Below are 21,510 nucleotides of genomic sequence, written 5' to 3' on the forward strand. Positions count from 1 at the left end.
CATACCTTTTAACTACTATTCCATTAATAAGCATTGAACCATGGCCCGTGAGCCATCTACTTCCCAACACCACATCACTAACACATTCCCAACGAAAAATCTTTTCTTCAACCTAACCCTATTGACAAATCAAAATGGATAGTAATGCACCATCAAATGAGGACGAAATAATTAGGAAAGATTTCACAAGAAGCTGTCATATACGAGTCTTTGAACCAGAGTAGTCAACAGAAGCATTTTAAAGGCCATTATTAAGCAAATTTGGAGAGTGATTCAAGAAGTGAAAGGGCTTACCTATATTCCATCCAGTGTTCGCTAAATCATAACAAAAATAAGATAACGGTGGGAGAAGGGAATATTCAATACATTTGGAAATTGGGAATATTCAATACATTTGGAAATTGGGAATATTCCATACACTTGGAAATTGCAAAGTAATATTTACTTAACAGAAAAGATGTTCAAAGAAAATTACAATATGTACAGAGATTGAAGGTTGAAATGGTTGAAGATTGCACCCAACATAATATTGAGTGCATTCATATAACAGGTCAAGAGAAGGGCTTTTTTCCCCCCTCAGACAGATTGATTGAAGGGAAATATGTCAGAAGTGCAATCAGGGGAGCAAGCATTGCTCATGAAAATGCCATAACTTGTTGAAACTTAATTGCTTGATAACACTCCTTACCATCTCTCATTGGCTTTGCCTTGTTCATCCAAAAATTTTGGTTGGTGAAACAAGCTCTTTCAATTGGAAAAAACCTCATCCCCCATTTTTCTCCATTACCAGGATTCTTCAAAAAGAAGACCTTTTTTACTCTCGTGAAGGACAACAAAACTTTCAAACACCCTTCAAGCAAATCACTTAGGTTGAAGATCTTCGCCATTGCTTCTTCCCTTTCTTCTGATGCAACTTGAATGGACTCCAGCTCTTTCTGCGTTTAGATGTTTCACAAAAGAGCCCAGAGGCTAAAGCCTGCTGAAGCCACAACTCAAATTCTTCTTCATCGTCATCCATCATCTCAGCATCCAAATCCCAAGGAAATCTGCTTGAATAGGGTCGTTGCGTCTTTTCTAAACCAACCATGTTTACATGGAAGCTTGGCCGATGTGTGTTAGGCCTACAAGCCATGCCCTGCAAAGAATACTTTCAGGTCAAGAGTTGACGGATGAAATTAGATACGTTTTTCATTTCAACCATCATTTTCAGTCCAAGAGCAAGTTCAAGACAGGAACATCATATAATGCTGCACGGGACTAACAGCTGCCAACCGTGTTTAAAGATGCTGAGGTTTTAGTTTCCAATCTCCATGACACAAACGACCAAACTTCCAAGTTCAAACAAGTTTATCAAATTATCAAAGTGCATATGAAGTGGTGTCGCATGATATGGCATTTCCAATAGCTTTCTTATATTTTACTATTCTTTTCTCTTTTAGCAAAATAACAATTTAGTAAGACAACAGGCATTATGATCCTTTCATTTAGCAGATGCATAGAAAATTAGATTCTTTGACATAAAATCACGAGAATAAATAACTCATCATGCTACTCTACTCTTCCAGTCTTCCTATCAAACCATTCTGGGGCATCTGCACTTTGCCATTAAAATAAGTCACATCAGGACACAAACAACCAAAAGAAAGGATAGAAGACGAAAGCTTAAAATTGAGTTTAATGGGAATGAAAACTAGTGCACCAGTGTGATTCCTATCTATCCTCAGGCATCCTGAATCAACCAAATTAGATTCAAGTTCCTGCCATGTCCATGACTTCATTGCTTTTTTTCATTTTTTACCTCGTTTTGGTTGGTAAAATAGAACTTACACATCACTTAAGCATTATCGCCTAGAAATCAAAAAGGAAAAACAAGGTTACTAAATATATTCTAATTAACCACTAACCTGGCAAATAGCCCATTCTGACACATCAAAGATTTTGCTTTCAGCACAAACAAAAGCCCGAGGTATCTCAACCTGAAAGTCAGGATATCAAATAGCTAAACATGATGATGCTACAAACAAAACATATGAACATGGAATAAGAATTTTACACAACAATTCGCGATAATTACTGTTAGAAAGCAGACCAAGATAAAGAAAGAGATGAAAATAACAATATCAAGCATAATGGACAAAAAGTGAGGAATACTCACTAAACTCTAGATAATCTTGGAAGGGTACTAATTTCTGATGAACGGTAAGTAGTTAACCTTACAGTTTCCCATATAAGCTAAAGTACAAAATTGAAGAGATCCCATGCAAAATGTTGGACTTTGAAGACAAAGAAACAAAACCACACATACAGGAGATAAATAGTTTCAAAAGGCATAAACTTTGCACAATAATACATATCGTCCTAATACGCACTAAAATAAATTCTTTTTCTTCCACATTTCTGAAACAACTTTCCAATAAGACAAAAGAGACTGGACATGAGTAAACTGGAAACAATACATGACAAAAAGACTCTCATTCTTTATTCATTTTTTCAAAACTCCATCTCAACCAGTTTTCATCCAGCTTGATTGGGATATGCTAATGGTTAAGTTTTTAGTTTTGGAGGTTTACTTTTCTAATTCTGTCATGTTTTGACATATATACTTTATATAGAAATTAAAATAGGTGCAAGTGCTTTTTTTTTTTTTTGGGGGGGGGGGGGGGGGGGGGGGTATGTAGAGTTTTAGGGCTTCTTGACAGCAGGAGAGCTTTTGGTTTTTGTTGACCTCTGCTTCACTTTTGAATTCTCCTTTGTCTTCAAGAAAATTTTCTTGCACCTTCACTCCTACTCCATGAAAGCTAGAAACTATATTTCATCTTAAGTCACCATAATGAACTACAAAAGCTATTCAATAATGCAAAATTGAAAGTTAATAGTTCAGGTTCTCAATACTGCCAAAAGGAGCTGGTGGCTAAGCAAATTGCTCCATCTAATACATTAAACTTACAACAAGTACAATGCAAATCAAACTTCATAGACAGAAAGTTACAATTCATCGCAAAGTCACCATCAAGTATCATGAAAAACTATTTAAAGTAATTGACAAATGTTATGTTGTTCACACGCTCACAAAAAGTAGCATAAAGGAAAGTAGGTGGATAAAAAAACCTAGCTTCACATATGGATTCCTAAGGATCACTCACAGGATCCAAGGAATAGTATAAAAGAATTTGATGCATCATGCATCCATTTTATAGAATCTCATAAGTAAATAAAACAATAGTTACAAATCCACTACCCAAATCAGAAAGTCCCGCTCCTGGATCAGCTTGCAAAGAAGATGCTTTCTAACAGGTAACAAATAGCTAATGATGGCTGTCTAATTATGCTGCTAAACCCAGACACCGTTACCTAGGTGTGATCATATATTTTATAGACAGAATTTTAAAAATTAGGCTTCGCTCATTTAACAGAATTTAATCTTCCAGTATGACCAAATCCTCTTTTATTTCCACTACTTGAATTAGATAATAATTGCAAATCAAGCAATTTCATATTTTCTTACAAGAAATGTACCTTTTGCGGCCTATCAAAGATCAATGAGCCTTTGTATTCAACCCATCCATCCCCATCTTTTGCTTGGTGATATTGACAGCAATCCTGAAGCCAAAAGCACTACTAAGATATGCAAAAAATCACGACAGGAAAAATTGGAAGCAAATATTGAGCAAGCAAGGAAGACTGACCTGACACCATCTTGCCTTGGCTTTACTCCGATTGGTGCAGACCCATATATGTGAATTGCCACACTTGGTGCACTGGATGCGCCTCGACTCCTCAGGACAATAATCTGTCTTATCCTGCGTCAAGTAAGATTAAGTTTAAGAAATCTTTCTAAATTTTTTTATGATTCATAATCAGAGAATTGACTCAGCAATGTGAATTGGCCCAAAAGAGAAAAAAAATTATCAATAATGTTAGGGATCCCAACATTTGAGTCCCAATGCTATGTGTCCCTCATCTATTGGATGATGGATTTCATAGTTGGTAAATTTACTTAACTACCATCCAATGGATGAATGCCACATCAGTTGGGACTTAAATTGGAACTTAAATGTTGGAATACCCATCATTGCTCAAAATTTATACATGCTGCACGTGTAAATTTGGCACTAAACATTCTGCGGCATGTGCAACAAGGAAGCAGATTGCAATCTTGCCCTACCTTTCCATTATTAATTTCCACTAATCAACAAAACTCCACTTAATAAATCAATCTTCTCCTGATAAATGTGTGAAATCAGGGAGCAGAAACAAAAAAAAATATGTGATTTGCCAGAAAACCCAGACCTCCGATAAAGACAAGTGCCGAAACTAAAATTTTGAAACCCAAAGCAATTCTGTGGTTTGAAGAACAGGATAGTGTTAGACCAATAAAACTCATGTTAGGCGCAAATATAAAGGGGCAGGGACAATTTAGTAATTTTAGGAGCAGGGACAATTTAGTAATTTTAGGGGCAGGGACAATTTAGTAATTTTAGGGGCAGGGGCAGTTTAGTAATTTTATGAATTAGGGTTCAGCTATAAATAAGAGATTATAGAGTCATTTAGGGTTTATGCTGAATTTTGTCTAGTGTTAGGAGTAATTAGGAGTTTGGGAGAGATTGACTTACCTCTCGAATTGTAGGTCAAGATTGTTCTTTCTTTTAATTTAATCAATAAAATTAGCCCTTATTTAGCCCTCAGTCCTATCATATAGCACAAATTTCTCGTCCATTTTAAACACAGATGTTCTTTTAATTTTTCTCTTCCATGAATTCCAAGCAGAGATAAATTTAAACAAAAATACTCTGGAGTTTGAAAATAATTGAAAAAACACATGGATTTTATTTAAAAAATGCAAAAGATTACCTGCCGTGAAGCACCATAAGACTTCTGACAGACACTCCTGGTCCTGGATTCTTCCTTTCTTAATTGCTCATCATAATCTCTCTTCTTTGTCAAGTCAGAAAGAACCTGCTAATTTAAACCCCATTGTGAGTAGCAGAAAGAACCAGAACCACCGCACCACATGCCACATAAGTAAGATTTCACATAATACAGATGAGATATCAACCAAAAAATTGCAAATACAATAGTTGAATACCTCATAAGCACATTGGAGTTTCTTAAATGATTCACTAGCTAAAGGACTTCCCATATTTTTATCAGGATGGACAAGCATGGCCTGCAAATAGTAAAATTGATTGGAATCAATGCGCAAATACATTAAATGAGGGTTTCTCACAATAAGGACAGATTTAGTGCCAACAAATAAATTCTAAATAATTACCGAAAATAGTTATTCAATTATGTTAAAGCTTAAATTTTTTGGTCAAGTCATAACTTAACATGTTATCAGAGCCAGTTTAACAAAATGATTTAGATTTGAATCCTTAATATTAAACATTAGAAGGTATTTCAACTCTTCAAGCATAACAATAATTAGAAATAGATAAATAAACTTTTAAAAGGTAGCTAGACTTATAGTCATAGCCTACTTCAATTCTTTTAAAAGAAACAGCTTTCCCCAGAAACCTATTCCAAGAACTATAAGCTAAATCGAAGTTCAAAATAAGAAACAGAGATCAGAAAAAGCAATTTTTTTAAAGAAAGATAAATGAATATGCCTCTGTCAAATATACCTTCTTACGGTATTCCTTTTTCAAAACAGCGGCATCAATTTTTTTGTGGCGGGGAAACCCCAATGTTTCATAATGATCCATACAATTTATTATCCTTTTCATCTCATCATTTGAGCTAGTTTCTTCCTTAACAACTTTGCTACTAGAACACTCCTTTGGGAGATTAATAACAGAAGATGTAGCAGCTGACTTGGTGGAAGATTTGAATGAATGCACCCTTTCAGGTTCGTCGGTAGGAATAGAGTATTCAGACCCTCCAGAGAACCCATCTTCAGTGACTGTTTCTGATTCTTTCTGCTCTTCAATGTGTGAGTTTTCACTCACATTGTCACACAATTGAAGCAAATAATTCAATAAATCACTGGAGAAAAATGCAAGGTTTATCGAAAGGAAGACACCAAACCATCCAACCGAAACTTTGACGCAATAAATAGAATAAATTGTCGCCATTAATACAACCAGCCGTGCATGACTTAGGGAAAATAGATAGCCTGCATTTACGTAGGAAAGAGAAAAGTTTGTAAAATCTAGGGAAATTGCGCACAAGAACAAAGGAGTAGCCACATGAATAAACTTCAATTTTCCATACAAGTAAATGAAAATTTACTTTCACCAGAGATAACATTTATGATAACTACTACTCTCAAATATCAGTCTATTCATTTATAATAGAAACAAACTAATGCATAATCTTAATTAGGGGACAAGGCCTCTGCTCATGTCCATACATGACAGCAGACACATCATACCCAAATCAAAAGGCCCAGACTATAATGCTTTCTCTGCACAAACTTTGTTATTGAGTCTTCGTATATTTTCTTTATCACTCTCACAAACTGAAGGTTATAGCTATGTTGATCAGCACGGAAGGACCTATGAATCTAAAATCAAAATCTTGTGAAAATATTGCTTACGGAAGAAGAGATAGAAATAAAGCAAGTGATAGTAAGAAAAATATTGTTCGTCACCTAGCGAATTTAGTGAATTACCCAATTTTGCAAATAAATGCAAAGATTATTGAAGAAAACCAAGTGTTTACACAATACGCACCTATTTAACATGCTATATAGAAAATGCAGTAGTTAAAACATCATCATGAAATGCAAGTAAACAATATTATTAGGCACAAAAAGACAGTGATGAAAGCAAGACACATCTTGTTCATCTTAAAATTACAAAGTCCAAGGGCCCAGATACCAAGCCATACCTCCAACTATAAACAATGTTCCTGTTATCCAAAAGTTAGCAAACATCCATAAAACCAGAATAGCAAACAGGCCTACAATGAAAAGCCCAGGAGTGTATCCCAAGTACCGAACAGCAGCTCCAGCAGCTCCCTGAGCCATTAGATGTAACCATTAGTTGTGGTATCAAAATATCAGTAACCACAAGTTGTAGCATCAGCATATTTCACTTTAGTTTCAAACCAACCTTTTATCAAAAGAAATGAATTCAAATGGTCCAGAATTTTTTTTTTTTTTCTAATAGACAAATGGTCCAGAAATTAAATGCATGAACATGGTAAAGGTGAAAGGAAAAAAGCAGACTTATATGAGAAGTTTTCAAGAAAGAAAGTGGCAATAGAAGGCTCAGAAATGTGACTTTGAGCCTACGTGGTGGTTTTGTTTAAAAACTACTAAAGATATGAAGGTTCAATATGAATTAAAAACTACTTCAAAAAAAAAATAAAAGAATTTAGCTTTTCAAATCAAGAATTCAAATAAAACAATATATATGAGCTTTAAGTTCCCAGGTTTCTGCTTCATTTTTAAGCTTCATACTCTCAAGCAAAATGCTTAGAGGATGAAAAACAGTCCATAAGAGTAAATTATTAATTCTACACATCTGAAAGTTAATCTCCTAGAACAGAGTCAAGGACCTCGTTGGATTGGGCTATCATGTCTCAACAAATAAAGAAGGGTACAGTAATGCCAAACTGAAAGTGAATATATGTGGCTTAAACAACTTTACCTCAACAGCTTAACCAGATTTTCCAACCCATATAAATTTGGGTACCCAACTTTTAAACTAGAATTCCTGATATAACATCACGATATCAAAACCCACAACCTTATTTATTGGCACGCATGTAACAAGCCAATATATATACTCTCAAGACTATCCATAAAGACAAAAGGAAAAACATAACGAAATGAAACTACTAAAGAAAGAAGATGAAATGGTAAGGGGTTACAAGCCCTATAACGACCCACTTAACGAACTGCTACCACTATTTTCCGCTCAAGGTTAAACAATAGTTGTTAACTTGTGAGATCAAACCATCATAATAATAATTACAGAAACATCTCTTACTTATGTAAGATCAAATATTGCTAATCGCATTGAATTCTTTACTTTTTCTGTCTCTAAAAATATGCTTCTTACAAATCAACCTAACCGATTAACATTACTTCACCGGACCAATAACAGTCACAGCCCATTATCAAACCCCTAAACAGTATATTCAAACATCTTTTCAAAATATTACTATTCATGAAAAATAAGGAAAAAACAAATGTGAATACGTACCATAGAGAGGAGCACATAAAGCAAGCAAGACATAGAAGTGAGACTAAGAAAGCAGCTCCACATTATAATGAACAAAGAAGACGAACCCAGTTTGATCATTGATTGTACACCCCTTACAAGGCAGTCTTTCCAATGAACCAACAACAACAACAAGAGCGCCCCTGATTTGGCGCATCCAGAGCACACCATAGGCCAATGCCGCTCTATCAACACCCCCATTTTGTCCCTAAAGCACCCCAACCTCGTTTGGGCTCGCGAGAACACGTGCTTCTGGGACTGCAGCCATTTCCACCCTTGCTTCACCAGCCCTATATCCTCCATCTCTCACCAACGGTAAATCTACTATCTATTACTAGCCAGCTACAAACTTCAAATGTTAAATCCGAGAAACAAGTTTCTATCGATAACCATCAATATGAATCCGAAAAAAGTCAGGATTATTCAGCAAAATCGATTTCAAATCATGAATGCTAGAACTACCCATTAGAGTGATTAAGTGAGAGTCTGAGCTTGATCTGAGTTGGAAATTACCAAAATGTCCAAGGATTTTCACAGGCGTCTTGCTAGTAAAAGTGCTCCCATGTGTTGAACTGCAGAGAGCAATGAAGGCACACTAAATAGAGTCACGTTCATCACGAAATTGCTTCACTTGTACGTTTTCAGAAAAGCAAAAATCTTTCAACCAAAAAAAAAAAAAAAGAGAGAGAAGAGAATAAAAATAAAATATTCTCCTTTTCTTTCCCACACTAATGTCTTCTCTTTAGACCCACTGAATCTAAAACTAGAAACCATCCATTAGAGCAGACAAATGGATTTTTAATTTGTGAAGAAATTAGAACAAACAAACAGATCGATTTTGGTTGAATTCTGTTTGATTACAAGGACAAAGGAAAGGGAAGAGAGACAGTAAAAGAAACCCTAGCTTTTTTTTTTTTAAGCTATGTTTCTGAAGGAACGAAGGGGGGAGAGAGAGAGAGAGAGAGGAGGAGGAGGAGGAGGAGCCCGTGAAAAAAGATAGTAAAAAAGTGTTAAAAAAAAAGTTTGCTTAAAGAGACAGGAGTGACGACTTGTTGTAATGCTGTTGCTGCAGATGACAGAGAGTGAGACAGAGCGAGTGAGTTTTTGTTTTTTATTTTTTTTTGACTCATTTAATTTTAATTTTGTTGATTAGGGTTTTGGATAATTGGATTTGCCCCAGTGGGACCCGCTGGCTTTTTTAATTCTTTCTTTTTGTAGTTATGCGGTGTTGCCGTTCTCAGAGTAGTTTGGAAGAGTTGGTTCAATTACTTTCTAGGTATTGGTTACTTAATAAATTAATAAAATAACGTCCTAAGTTGATTTTTTTTTATTTTTTTAAATTCTCTTTCAATTCATTTTCAAGGTAATAGCCTAAGTGGTTGCCTAATCCCAACCAGGCTGTGGCCTAATGGTATTTTTTTTTTAGTAAGAGCTCAAGACTCACAAATGGTTTATGTCATTTTTTTCTTTAAAATGTTATATTGTGCTAGATGTTGTTTCCAACAAAAATTATAAAGTTGTAAATATAAAAATATTAGTGTTCAAATATTTTTATTTAAAAAAATAACATTATAATGTTTATATTGAGATATTTAATTAAAAAATAAATATGGTGTTTAGATTCACACATTTAGATTTGTTCATTGGATAACTCCTAATTTAATTATCTTTAATTTAATATTAGGAAGATATTCAGTAAGATATGATAATGTCTAAAATTCATTTTACTTAGTTTAAAAAATATTATTATTTCTAAAACAAATTAGGTACAAGGTTCTTAGTTGTTATTTTTGTTTCATTCAAAGACATGTACTTAAATATATATTTATGTTTAGTTGCATATAATAAAGTAATATAATTTACACTTTAATTGTACCAGTCTGCTTGAAGGATGTTTTTAAAATGCAACATTCCAATTTCCAACCAAGTGTATTTAAGAATTAAGATTATTTGACCTACTCCACCTCCCTTTCACCGTACAAAATCTGCCGGAGAGAATAAGCATTTATGTCAACACGTGTCGTCTAGGACATTCAATCAATTTTCTTGTTATCAATTTATGTTCACATTAAATCAAAAATATAAATATAAATCAAGACTTTTCCGCACTTTAAAATCTTAGATTACAACATTTCTAATGTTTAAAAATCTTCAATTAAAGGTATCATATCTACGGAGAGATATCCACAATGAATATTTTAGATGATTTAGTTTAGTATTTTTATTAGATTAAGGATGACGTTTTGAATGACTTCATTGATGATTTACTTGTTGTATGGTTTGTGTAATGAATTATTGTCGAAATATATCCTTATATCAATGTAAATTTCCATGTTTGATGCTGATCTTTTTGGAAATTTCACAAATCAATTGATGACATTTACTCTGACGGAGATATTTCTGACTTTAGTTTATTTTTATGTATCTTTGTTACTAATTAATTATTAAATAATTATATTTCTTTTTAAATTTTTTTAAAAAATAAATTATTATCAATGCATCATGAAATCTCAAATATTACAAGCTAAATGGAATGGATATTCTTTCTATCCATATAAATGAATTTGAACACTAAAAATAAATTTCACTAAAACATTTGTTGCTCGATTATAAATCCTTTAAACATGAGAAATTTGAAAATCCTGTTTTAGCATAAGCAAGTGTTGAATGTCAACTATAAACCAAAATAACTACGTACAAGTATATGTTTGATCCGGAACTAATTTAACAACATGTAGTGAATCTGACTCTACTAAGAGCGGAGATTAACCAATCTCACTAATGAATCATAAGCCAAATCGAAAGACCTCAACCTCACAAAAATCAACATCATCCACATAACTGCATTTGTGAACTCCCGACACCATCACTTTTTTACCATCGTGGTTACACACCACAGCGCCAAAACCAAACAAACCCCTAGTAGCATCAACGTCTACATCAACATTAAGTTTGAACCACCCCTCAGGAGGTGATTCCCAATTCACCACACCAGCAATATTATTAGGATAAGCATAAGGAAAAATTAGCTGCCTCACACTCTCAATTCTCAAAAAGAGATTAATACACCCTCGGCTAATGCAAGTATTTGTTGTGGTTAGCAATTAATTATACATGCTTTAGATATGAGATTTTATTATATTAATGTGATTAAATTAAGTTTGGAACAAGAATGATGATCCTAAGCTATTTGGGGGTCGGATACCCTCACACACAATCTAAACTTGCTCCCCCCCCCCCCCAATTGTTTCGTTGTTACATCTACAGATGCATTATAATTTAAAAATTATACCGAAAGTCTAAATACATACATTTGTTGTGTACTTTAGAAATCTGTCAAATAATAATTCAAAAATCTACTCCGACAATTATTAGAAAAAAAATTTATTTTATACAAGGATTAAAGGATTATTGTCTCTGTTGGGACTTGAACCCACACACTTTTTTCTTATATATCTATACGAATCGATATTATTCTATCTCAATTCCTTATCGAAACCTCCCAAGTAAAATCCCAAGTGGAATCCTAAATTGACAAGCTAGTGTAAGCTTATCCATGCGGTTAATTGTGCGAGTTTTGATGTTCAGCACATTGCCATCGCTGAAATAGTGTTATTATTACACGTATAAGCTGGGACACCGACGCTAATTAAAGTCAACAATTTCTAGATACAGCAATAACTTTAAACCTCTAGCTTACAGCAATTTCAATGACTAGTTGCATTTGATATGGAGTGGATTTAATAATTTAAGCAATTTGGATTAGGATCTTCAAAGTTTTGATGGGTGCATGCTTAAGCTCTCAAACTCATCCACAATGATGCATTTTTGACAAAAATAGTTTCTATCATAATCATAAGGGCCCGCGCTTTAAGTGATCGGTCGTTGATTCAATTGAGTCAGAGACGGGAGCTACGTAATGACATTTTCGTTAGTCTTTCTACTAATTAGTAGAGGAGTCAAGCAGCTGAATCGGGTTGGAATTGTATCTCTATTAATAATTAGAAGAGAAGTCAAGCAGCTAAATCGGGCTGCTAGAGCCTTTAGACTTATATTCTTACCCAACTACGCGTTAATAATCATATATAAACCATTTATTATCTTAGTTTTTTTCCTACATAGGATAAGTGAATTTTTTTTTTTAATTATTTGAACTCTATAGGTGAAATTTGAGCGACAAGTTTTTATTCACCCGAGCATCATTTTAAGCATATAAATATATCGTTTTAAAGCAAAAGTATCCAAATCAGTGATAACTTTTCACTTACATGAATTGGATCCAATAAAAATTATGGCTTAAAATATCACTGACTACACCAACATTAAATGCATTTATATTTTTCCTTCTTATAAGACAAGCTATTTTAAGTTAAATCTTTGATTGAAAATTTTGACATAAATTTTCATCTATTGATCTTGTACAATCCAGTAAGTAGATGTTTAAGGTCAAAAAGTAACATTTATTGTTTCTGTTTCCAACCATTGGATTACTAAAGATCAATTGATGAGAATTTGGGTACAAAATTTAAATCAAATTTTAAAGGTAGAATAACCCCACTTTTTTAATATTTTTATTTTTTAATCTTAAATAGCTAATCGTTGGCAATAATTTTATTCAGCATAAAGAAACCCAGTCTTTTGTTAGGAAAATCCAAATTTTTACAACTTGTCCTAGTCTTGCATTCACTGGTAATGTGAATTGTCACGGCTATTAACTGTTATTAATAGTTCAGCAATCCTCAATTTTTTTGCAGAATCCATAAACCATTTATCATCTTTTCACTTTAATAATCAATTTTTCAGCAACTTAAGAGATAATATAATAACAGTTAAAGGAATATGACTTGTTACAGTTAACGTATGCACATTATACATCAAACTACAAGACAATAACAAGTGGTACCCTCTTGACTCACTTATCATTCCCTTCTATCTGATGGATAACTATATTCTCAAATTTTTTTAAAAAAAAAATTAACTGGATTGTGTAATCATCTGACTTGTGCATCAACATTTAACAGCTTAATTTCTAAGCCCAAACATCTGGATAACTTGCATTAACATTATGCACTTACAGGTATGATCAACACCTAATAGACAATTGTCTGATCACTTACAAGTTTTCAAATTTTCAGCTCAAACAATGCACATATCAGTAAAAAAAATTGAAGTCTTATGCTTGTATTTTCCTTAATTATTTCCCAAAGAATGAGTCAATGCTGAAGTATCACTAAACCAACAACTAAGCATGTAATGAACAAAAGATGGGCTAGCTATTAGCATAAAAAGAAACAAACACAAACGCTTCTACTTATGGTTCTTGCATTCTTCAAGCTCTTGCTTAAGTCTTTCCAAGAACATATCATTAATACTAAAAGCAACAACAAATTCATTCAAAAATCAATTGAATTCACAAAATAATCTTCTAGAAAGAACCTGAATCTAGTATATCAAGAATCTAACCCTTTCTTACCAATGGCGTAAATTCCTTCATCTTTATTCTAGATGTCAACACAAATCAAACCTCAAACTAATTAAACAAATACTTCCATATGCTCAAACTTAATGATGAATTTCATGCCTCAAAAGTAATGTCCCAAAAAATGCTACTAATTTGAAAAAATATTTTTCACGGTCTCATTTTTATCCAAACGTACAAATACAGAAAATTAGAAAAATATCAACAAAAAATAAAATCAATGATGAATTTCATGCCAATGAATTGATGATTCTCATAAGCTGCATATAAATGTAGTTTTGGGTGGAGTAAAGAAGGTGGAGACTGATAACTCTATGAAATGAGAGTTATTATGGTAATTCTAGACTTAAATCAAGATCACTTAGAGAGTAAATGATGTATTTTTATTGCATTTTTGTTACAGTTTACATAAACTTTCATTTTAGTTTAGTCTTAATAAATTTTGCTTGATTTAAAGTAATTCGAGCTCAAATTGTGTGTATAATTGTAGGTTTCCAGAAGCTTATAATTCATGGAAAGAATGCTGATGCAATAGGCTGGCAAAAAGGAGGAAGAACATGGCTATAAAAGAATTGAAACAAATCTGGAACAGTACAGTTGTTGTAGCCGTTGTTGTAGCAACCATTGTTGTAGCAACCATTGCTGTAGCCGTTGCTGTAGCAATCCTGGAACAACGATATAGAAAATTCCGTGCAGGATACTTGCAGAATTGCGATCTGCAGTTTCCTAATCTGACTTATGCACGCCCTAGGCTTCCGTTTACCCTAATTTTCAACTATAAAAGAAGCACACATCATAAGGATCATGGAGGGTCGTCACCCAAGGAGAAAAACACAAAGAAACAAAAGAAAAACAAGATTTAAGAGAGAGATTAAGGGCTGCACAAGTGGAGAATTTGCAGAAATCAATTGGGAGCTCAATCCTTCTTACTCTTCTCTTGTTTTCTCGTTTTCTATTTATTTATGGGGATGTGTTTCATGGCTGAAACTTTGTTCTTTATTTTTATTTTGCAAACCATGAACTAAATTTATTTGTGGTTGAGTGATAAACAATCTTGATGGTTTATTGACTGAATATATGTGTTGCTGAATGTTTGTTGTAGCAGTTTGTTTTTATAGTATTTATTTTTATTCATTATTTCAGTTGATCACCCATTTAATGATACAAGTTAGGAGAGAACCGCAAAATGGCCTATCTTAGTGGAACATATTAGAACAATACTTGATCTTAAATTGAGTTTTCCGGATTGAGTTTTACTTGAGTCCCAAAAGGGCCATGCTTGATTTAAGATTAGTGATGAACTAGACATAAGGATTCACCTTGTAGGGTAAATAGAACCTAAGCGTGTAATGTTATATCTTATGTTGGCATAACAACTGATCACTGTTAGGTTACATATAGATATAAGATATCCAACATGCGACGGCTGAGGATACATAAGGATTCTGCCCAGTGCTGTAGCAAATACTGCAGCAACCGAGCCAACCATTAGAAAATAGTCAAGACCATTAAGAGAGTTTATTCACTCAACTACTATATATTCCCATTAGTTTTATCCTTGAGCTGGACGTGATAATTTACTTTGTTGCATTTTATTTATTGCGTTTTTATTTTAATTAGTAAATTAGTTTCATCAATTGTTTATCTTAATTTAGAACAAAATCTGCATTGTTAAGATTGCTGTAGCAAATCTGATAACATCAATCCATGTGGAGACGATATTGAATATTCATCACTTTATTACTTGTTGTGTACACTTGCACATTGACACCAATAGCATTAGTATTTATACACCAACAGAGACGACATGGTCGGTGGATCATGTTTTGTCGCCTAATTGAAAAACTTGCCAAGGCAGAAATTGTTAGGAAATATGTCTTATTTTTCAATAAGGATTTTCTAAGATATTTTCTTATTTAGTAAGATTCCTAGTTAAGGAATAATTGATTTCTCCTTTGGGATTTGACTTATTTAATGAGGAGTACAACTAGTATAAGAAAATGAATATTTCTCTTTCAAGAAATAATCACTATATATAGCGAGGTTGAGTTCACTTGTTAGTATAACATAGCAATCAGTTTTTTTCAAGTACACAGTTTCTAGTGTGAGAGAAATAGTAGGTTTTTTGAGAGATTGAGTGTTGTTGGGGTTTTGGGTGTGAGAAAAATATTACAGCAATTGTAATAATTTTTTACATAGTGGATTTTTCTCTCGTCGTCCTTGGCGGCCATGGTTTTTCTCTAGTATAGGAGTTTTCCACGTAAATTATTGTGTTGTGCAATTGATTTTATTTTCCATCTATTTTTTTGTTTATTATTTATTTGATACCTTTGCTTGCAAGATATTGGGTGGGATTAAAATTCTCTAACAAAATGGCAGATGAATAACATTGAAAATAATGGCAAGAATGGCAATCAATAAGAATATAGTCAAATGGTGATGGTTAACCGTAGGTCTATTGTGAATTTCTTTGTTTTCTCTCTATTAGTCTAAGTCCTTCGTGTGTTTTGAGTGTAAAAGTGAATTTCTCAACATCAATTAAGTTCTCTCATTACTCAAAACTATGCGTTTTATTTTTTTTCCTCAAAAGTGTTAATTTTATTTAACATTATAAATTTTATATCTAAAAAGAGAACTCATCGTTTCAATCACGAAAGAAATGACTACGTGTCCTTTTGATATTAATTTTTGATAATAAACAATTTTAAAAAATACAATCAAACACACAATTAAAGTCAAAGTCAAATATCAGTCTAGATTCTTGATAGCCAAAAAATGCATCACAAGTCTATCTTAAGTTCTTGATAGATGAAACTTATATCACAATTGTTTCATAATTACATGATATAAATAAAAGAAATCACGAGTATGTCATTGCAGGTCTCCGACCAAAAACTATCAATCACACTAAGGAATTGTCATTATAAGTCTTTTTTCTTATAGTGATATAAGAATTCCTAAAAGATTGAAATGCCTAAAACATTTCAGTCACTACATTGTGGCTTTTGTTCTATAAAGCAATATAAATCTTTGTATGAATTGAAACAATCTAGGCGCATTTGGTATAATTGCATCAGTGAATACTTTATCAAAGAATGATATATGAATGACGTTATTTGTCCTTATGTATTAATAAAGAAGTCAGAATATGGATTTGTCATTTTATCAATCTATATTGATGATATGAATTTTACCAATGCTCTCAAATATCTCCAAAAGGCTACCGATTATTTAAATAGAGAGTTTAAATTGAAATATTTGAGAACAAATAGATATTGTCTCCGGCTGTAAACCAGACACATATCTAATGGTCTAATGGTAACTTTATCCATCAATCAATTATACTAAAAAGATATTAAAATATTCCAACACCTTTAAACCTTACCCATTAAGTACCCCAATGGTGTTAGGTCTTTTGATCCCAAGAAGTATCTATTTCATCATAAAGAGGATAATGAATAGCTGCTTAGCCTTGAATTATCATATTTTAATGTCATTGGTGCCTTGAATATTTGGCCTAATGTATTAGACGACATTAGAATGGTGTTAAACATAACTTTCTCAATAAACCTATTATCAAGGTTTAGTTCTAAACCAATTAGACGACAATTGAATGATGTTACATAATTCTCTTAACTTTGTAGAACTATTAGTTTGGGTTTATTTTATTCTAATGAACTAACGAAAAATCTAAGTTTTGTTGGTTATGTGTTATTAATGTGATCCTCATAAAGCTTGATCGTAGCATGATATGTTTTCTTATAATAGAATAATGATTTCTTGGAAATCCATAAAACATACTTTTGTGGCTACATCCTCCAATCACTCTGAGAATTTTTGCACTGAATAAAGCAACTAGAGAATGATATGGTTGTTGTCTGTCAAATATGATATCCAGAATACTTGCAAATTATCCTCAAGTATAGACATCTCAATAGTGACATATGAGATAATGATGCACGTATAGCTCAACTCATAAGATGATATTTTAAAGAAGAAAGAATAAAACATATGTCGCCAAATTTTTTCCACACTCATGAGCTACAACAAAAATGAAAAGATTTATATCAAACAAATGTGCTCTACGGATAATTTTGCAAATACATTCACTAAATCTCTACGCAAATCGATATTTGAGAAGATAGTATATGGCATTACCATTCGCTATTTTACTAGACTCTTGAGTTGATTGTCAGAGGGAGTGTTATTTTGCGAGAGAAGAAAATCTATAGCTATACTAGACATGTGTGCATTGTTTTCTTTTTTATTTTGATTAGATTTTTCCACTGAATTTTTATTGACAAAGGTTTTTAATGAGGTAGTTTTGAAGTACATTCAATGCGCTTTATGATATGTCAAATTCTGTTTCTTTTGCTTGAGTTTTTATCCTACTAAATTTTCTCTCATAAAGATTAAGTATAATTATCATGAAATGATAGATTTTCAATACAGTATTGTGGTGTATGACTATCCACTAAATTACCTAAATCAATGCAACCACAAGCCACATTACAAATGCCTTGATTATGCAAGTAGAGTATTTGTGTGCCATTTACATATATTGAATAATCAAGCAATAAAAGACTTTGAGCTTGGCATGTATCTTTTCACATATCTTAGGTAGGCTTCTCATCTCTACATCGTTTATATTATTTATTTTAACTATTAATTACGTTCTGCCTAACTCCATCAATATTATAAAAAAATATAACTTGTTTTGACATTGCATCAAATTCATTGCCTCACTTTCCGTATGATTAATGATTTCACAACTGATGGCATTAATATTAGGAAATAGGGTTTGGAATTTATGGGTTTGGGCCGAGCTTTTTGAAGTTCAGACTTAAGCCCACATTACTAAAACAAAGTCCAGATCCTTAAAAAATCCATCCAAATTTATACGAACTTGGGCTGGACCTGTACTTTTTTTTATTAATTATAAAATATTTTTTAATTAAAAAAATATTTAAATTAAATATAATTATTTAATGCATAATAGAATAATAGTCCAATACATAAAATATTAATAATACAACTTAATAAATAATAAATACTAATATAAAAATTAAACTAATTTAATATTTTAAATTTTTTTATTTAAATTAAATTTATTTTTTATTTATAAATTAAAAAAATTGGGGTAAATCCAGGCTTTTTTATTAAGTCCTTATCTGGATCGAACCCTTACAGGCCGGGCTTGATTTTGCCAATCCTACTAGGAAAGCCTAGCACAAGTATTTCAAAAATACAAATGGGCCTTGTAGTTTTGTTATCCAATATTCTCAAGTAAATACTATTTTAAAATGCATTATTCTGTAAAAGGGTAAATTTCTTCCCAATCTTTATTAGATTTACGTACTTTAATTTAATTTTCAAAAGTACGAAACTTCAACTTACACCTTAAAATCTGTTAAGTTTAACCTTTGATCGATATTAATTTGTTAAAATACGATAATATCCTTATTAATTATAAAATATATTATCTTATTGTTATACCTATATTGGAAAGATATATTTCTCATGCCCTTACTATTTTTAAAATAAAATTAATTCAAACTTTATGTGCATCATTGACAAAAATCAATCTTTAATCTCTTTTTTAAAAAATAAAACAAAATCTCAACAATATATAAAACAAGAATATTTCATATTAACCCAACCAAAAACCACCCAAAAATCTCCTTCTACACAAAGTTACAAAGAAAATCTCACCACCAATCCATGAAAATTCTCAAATTTAAACAAAAATTATAAATTTTGAAATAAAAAACTCAAAATTTATAAAAGGGAATCTTTTTTCTCTCACTTATTCTTTCTCCTTCATCTTCTTCATTCCATTTCCTATTCATCTTCTTCATCGTTCGTTTCTTTTTCTTTCCTCTTTCACACACTTAACAATTCCATAACCACTTTTAAATCCAAACTAGCCCAGGAAAACCCATGCCTATTGTCCATCAAAAACCATTGCCGTGCGCGCCATGCCAAGCAAACCAATGGCTGTGTGCCGGCATTCCAAGCAAGCCCATGGCTACACACGACCATTCCAAGCAAGCCAGCGGCCATTCCAAGTAAGCTCATAGCCACGCGCGGCCTTGCCAAGCATACAATGATACGAGTAAATGGATGTTGATGATTTCAAAGATTAGTCTGGTTTGGAGTTTAATGGTTAATTTGGGAAGAGGTTAGGGTTTGTTTAAACAAGAAGATGGTCCAAGATCTGGAACAGCGGTGTTGGTGCACCATCGCGCGACTTCAAACTTCACCGCGAGTTGCTGCCGTGGATGTTGTGGCTTTATGATGCCTGGAGAAGATGAAGCATCGAGAAGATGGAGAAAAAAGCAGGAAATGAAAAATAAAAAGGAGAAATGAACCGAAGAAAATGATGAAACTAACCAGAACAGAAAAAATTAAAGAAAAAAGCGAGAAAGAAATATATTTTTCTTATTTTAAAAATAAGTAATTTTTTTATGCTTTTGTAGTTACAGATAAAAAGGAGAAATAAAAATGAAAATTCAATTTTCAAGACATTAATTTAAGTATTATAAAGATTAAATCAACATTTACCCAAGCTCGCAGGTTAAATTGTTAACTCCATCTTTTGACGCAAATTTTCAATAATTGATATCGTTTAATCAATTAAAATTAATGGTAAACTTCAATTTACCGACACTCTGAATAGCAATTTTTAATTTATTGTCAAAAATATAAAAACATCAATTTATTCCTATTTATCATCAAGAATGCCTCAAAAAAAAAATTCATAAACGCAACCTCATTTGTCCTTATCTTCTCAACAAAAATAAAAGTAAATTTGAGATTTTTACACTTTTGAAAGATAAGCTAAAAATCCTCATTCTATGATTTCTGTCTAAGGGGAAGAATTGAAATGTACCCATTATGTATCTGACAAATTCTCAAACTGGATACCCACCCAATTTCAGCAGACAATAAAAATATCTTTTTTCACTTTGGAAATAATTCTTTCGTGTAATATTTGGTCATGACAGTCAATTATTTTATGCTGCGTTTACTTTTTGGATTGGAGTGGGAATCCTTGGATTAAGAGTGTGGAGTGGGAGTGAGAGTTGGGTGTTTACTTATACTAAATGAAAGTATGAATTGTCAATCAGAATCCTAATTATTTATTTATTTTGTCTTAGATTGAGAGTAAATTATTTTAAATTATAATTTTATCCTTATGTACAGAATTATAATTTATAATTAAAAAATTAATAAAAAATATTTGGAAAATAAAATAAATATTTTATTATATTTCTAAATTAATAATAATTACTAATATTCTTAATTATGTAAATCATAATTTTTTATTAATTTTAATTTAAATTATGTGAATAAAAATTATTAATAATAGCAACACAAATGAAATATTATTATTGATAATATAGTACAAAATTAATATTTTTTTTGAATAAAATATTTATTATTATTAATTAAATAAATAATTAATTAATATTTATTAAAATTAATGTTTAATATTATTAATTTAAATGTAATATTTATTTATTTTTATTTTATTAAATTTAATAAAAATAAATATGATATAATTATTATTTTTAATAAATATGATATTATTTATTTTATTAAATATTATTTATTTATTTAATTATATGGATAAAATAGGAAAAGGGGGGAGTAGATTCCCACTCCCACCTCCTCCCATGGGAGTGGGAATCTCACTCCCCACTCCAAAATTGGATGGGACTCACAGATTCCCACTCTCACTCCTCTCTTTTTTAAGGTAAATAAATACTGGAGTGGGAGGAATCTACACTCCACACTCCTACTCCAAAAAGTAAACACTACCTTACAGTTATTAATGTGTTTGTAGAGCGACCAACA

The 21,510-nt window shown here is 32.0% G+C and overlaps 1 protein-coding gene across 1 annotated transcript; it reads right to left on the reverse strand.

Annotated features, from left to right (window-relative positions):
• Window positions 1-256: 256 nt before the first annotated feature.
• LOC18049600 lies at window positions 257-9,281 on the reverse strand. The gene is made up of 9 exons (XM_006440951.2): window positions 8,154-9,281; window positions 6,832-6,961; window positions 5,625-6,115; window positions 5,087-5,167; window positions 4,852-4,956; window positions 3,687-3,800; window positions 3,517-3,600; window positions 1,905-1,976; window positions 257-1,135 (listed from the first exon to the last, which is right to left on the reverse strand). The coding sequence occupies exons 1-9, from the start codon at window positions 8,472-8,474 to the stop codon at window positions 866-868; spliced, it is 1,668 nt and encodes a 555-aa protein (XP_006441014.1). The 5' UTR covers window positions 8,475-9,281; the 3' UTR covers window positions 257-865.
• Between the last annotated feature and the right edge of the window lie 12,229 nt (window positions 9,282-21,510).

The sequence above is a fragment of the Citrus clementina genome, unplaced genomic scaffold (assembly GCF_000493195.1).
Source record: "Citrus clementina cultivar Clemenules unplaced genomic scaffold, Citrus_clementina_v1.0 scaffold_3, whole genome shotgun sequence".
NCBI classification, from domain to species: Eukaryota; Viridiplantae; Streptophyta; class Magnoliopsida; order Sapindales; family Rutaceae; genus Citrus; species Citrus x clementina.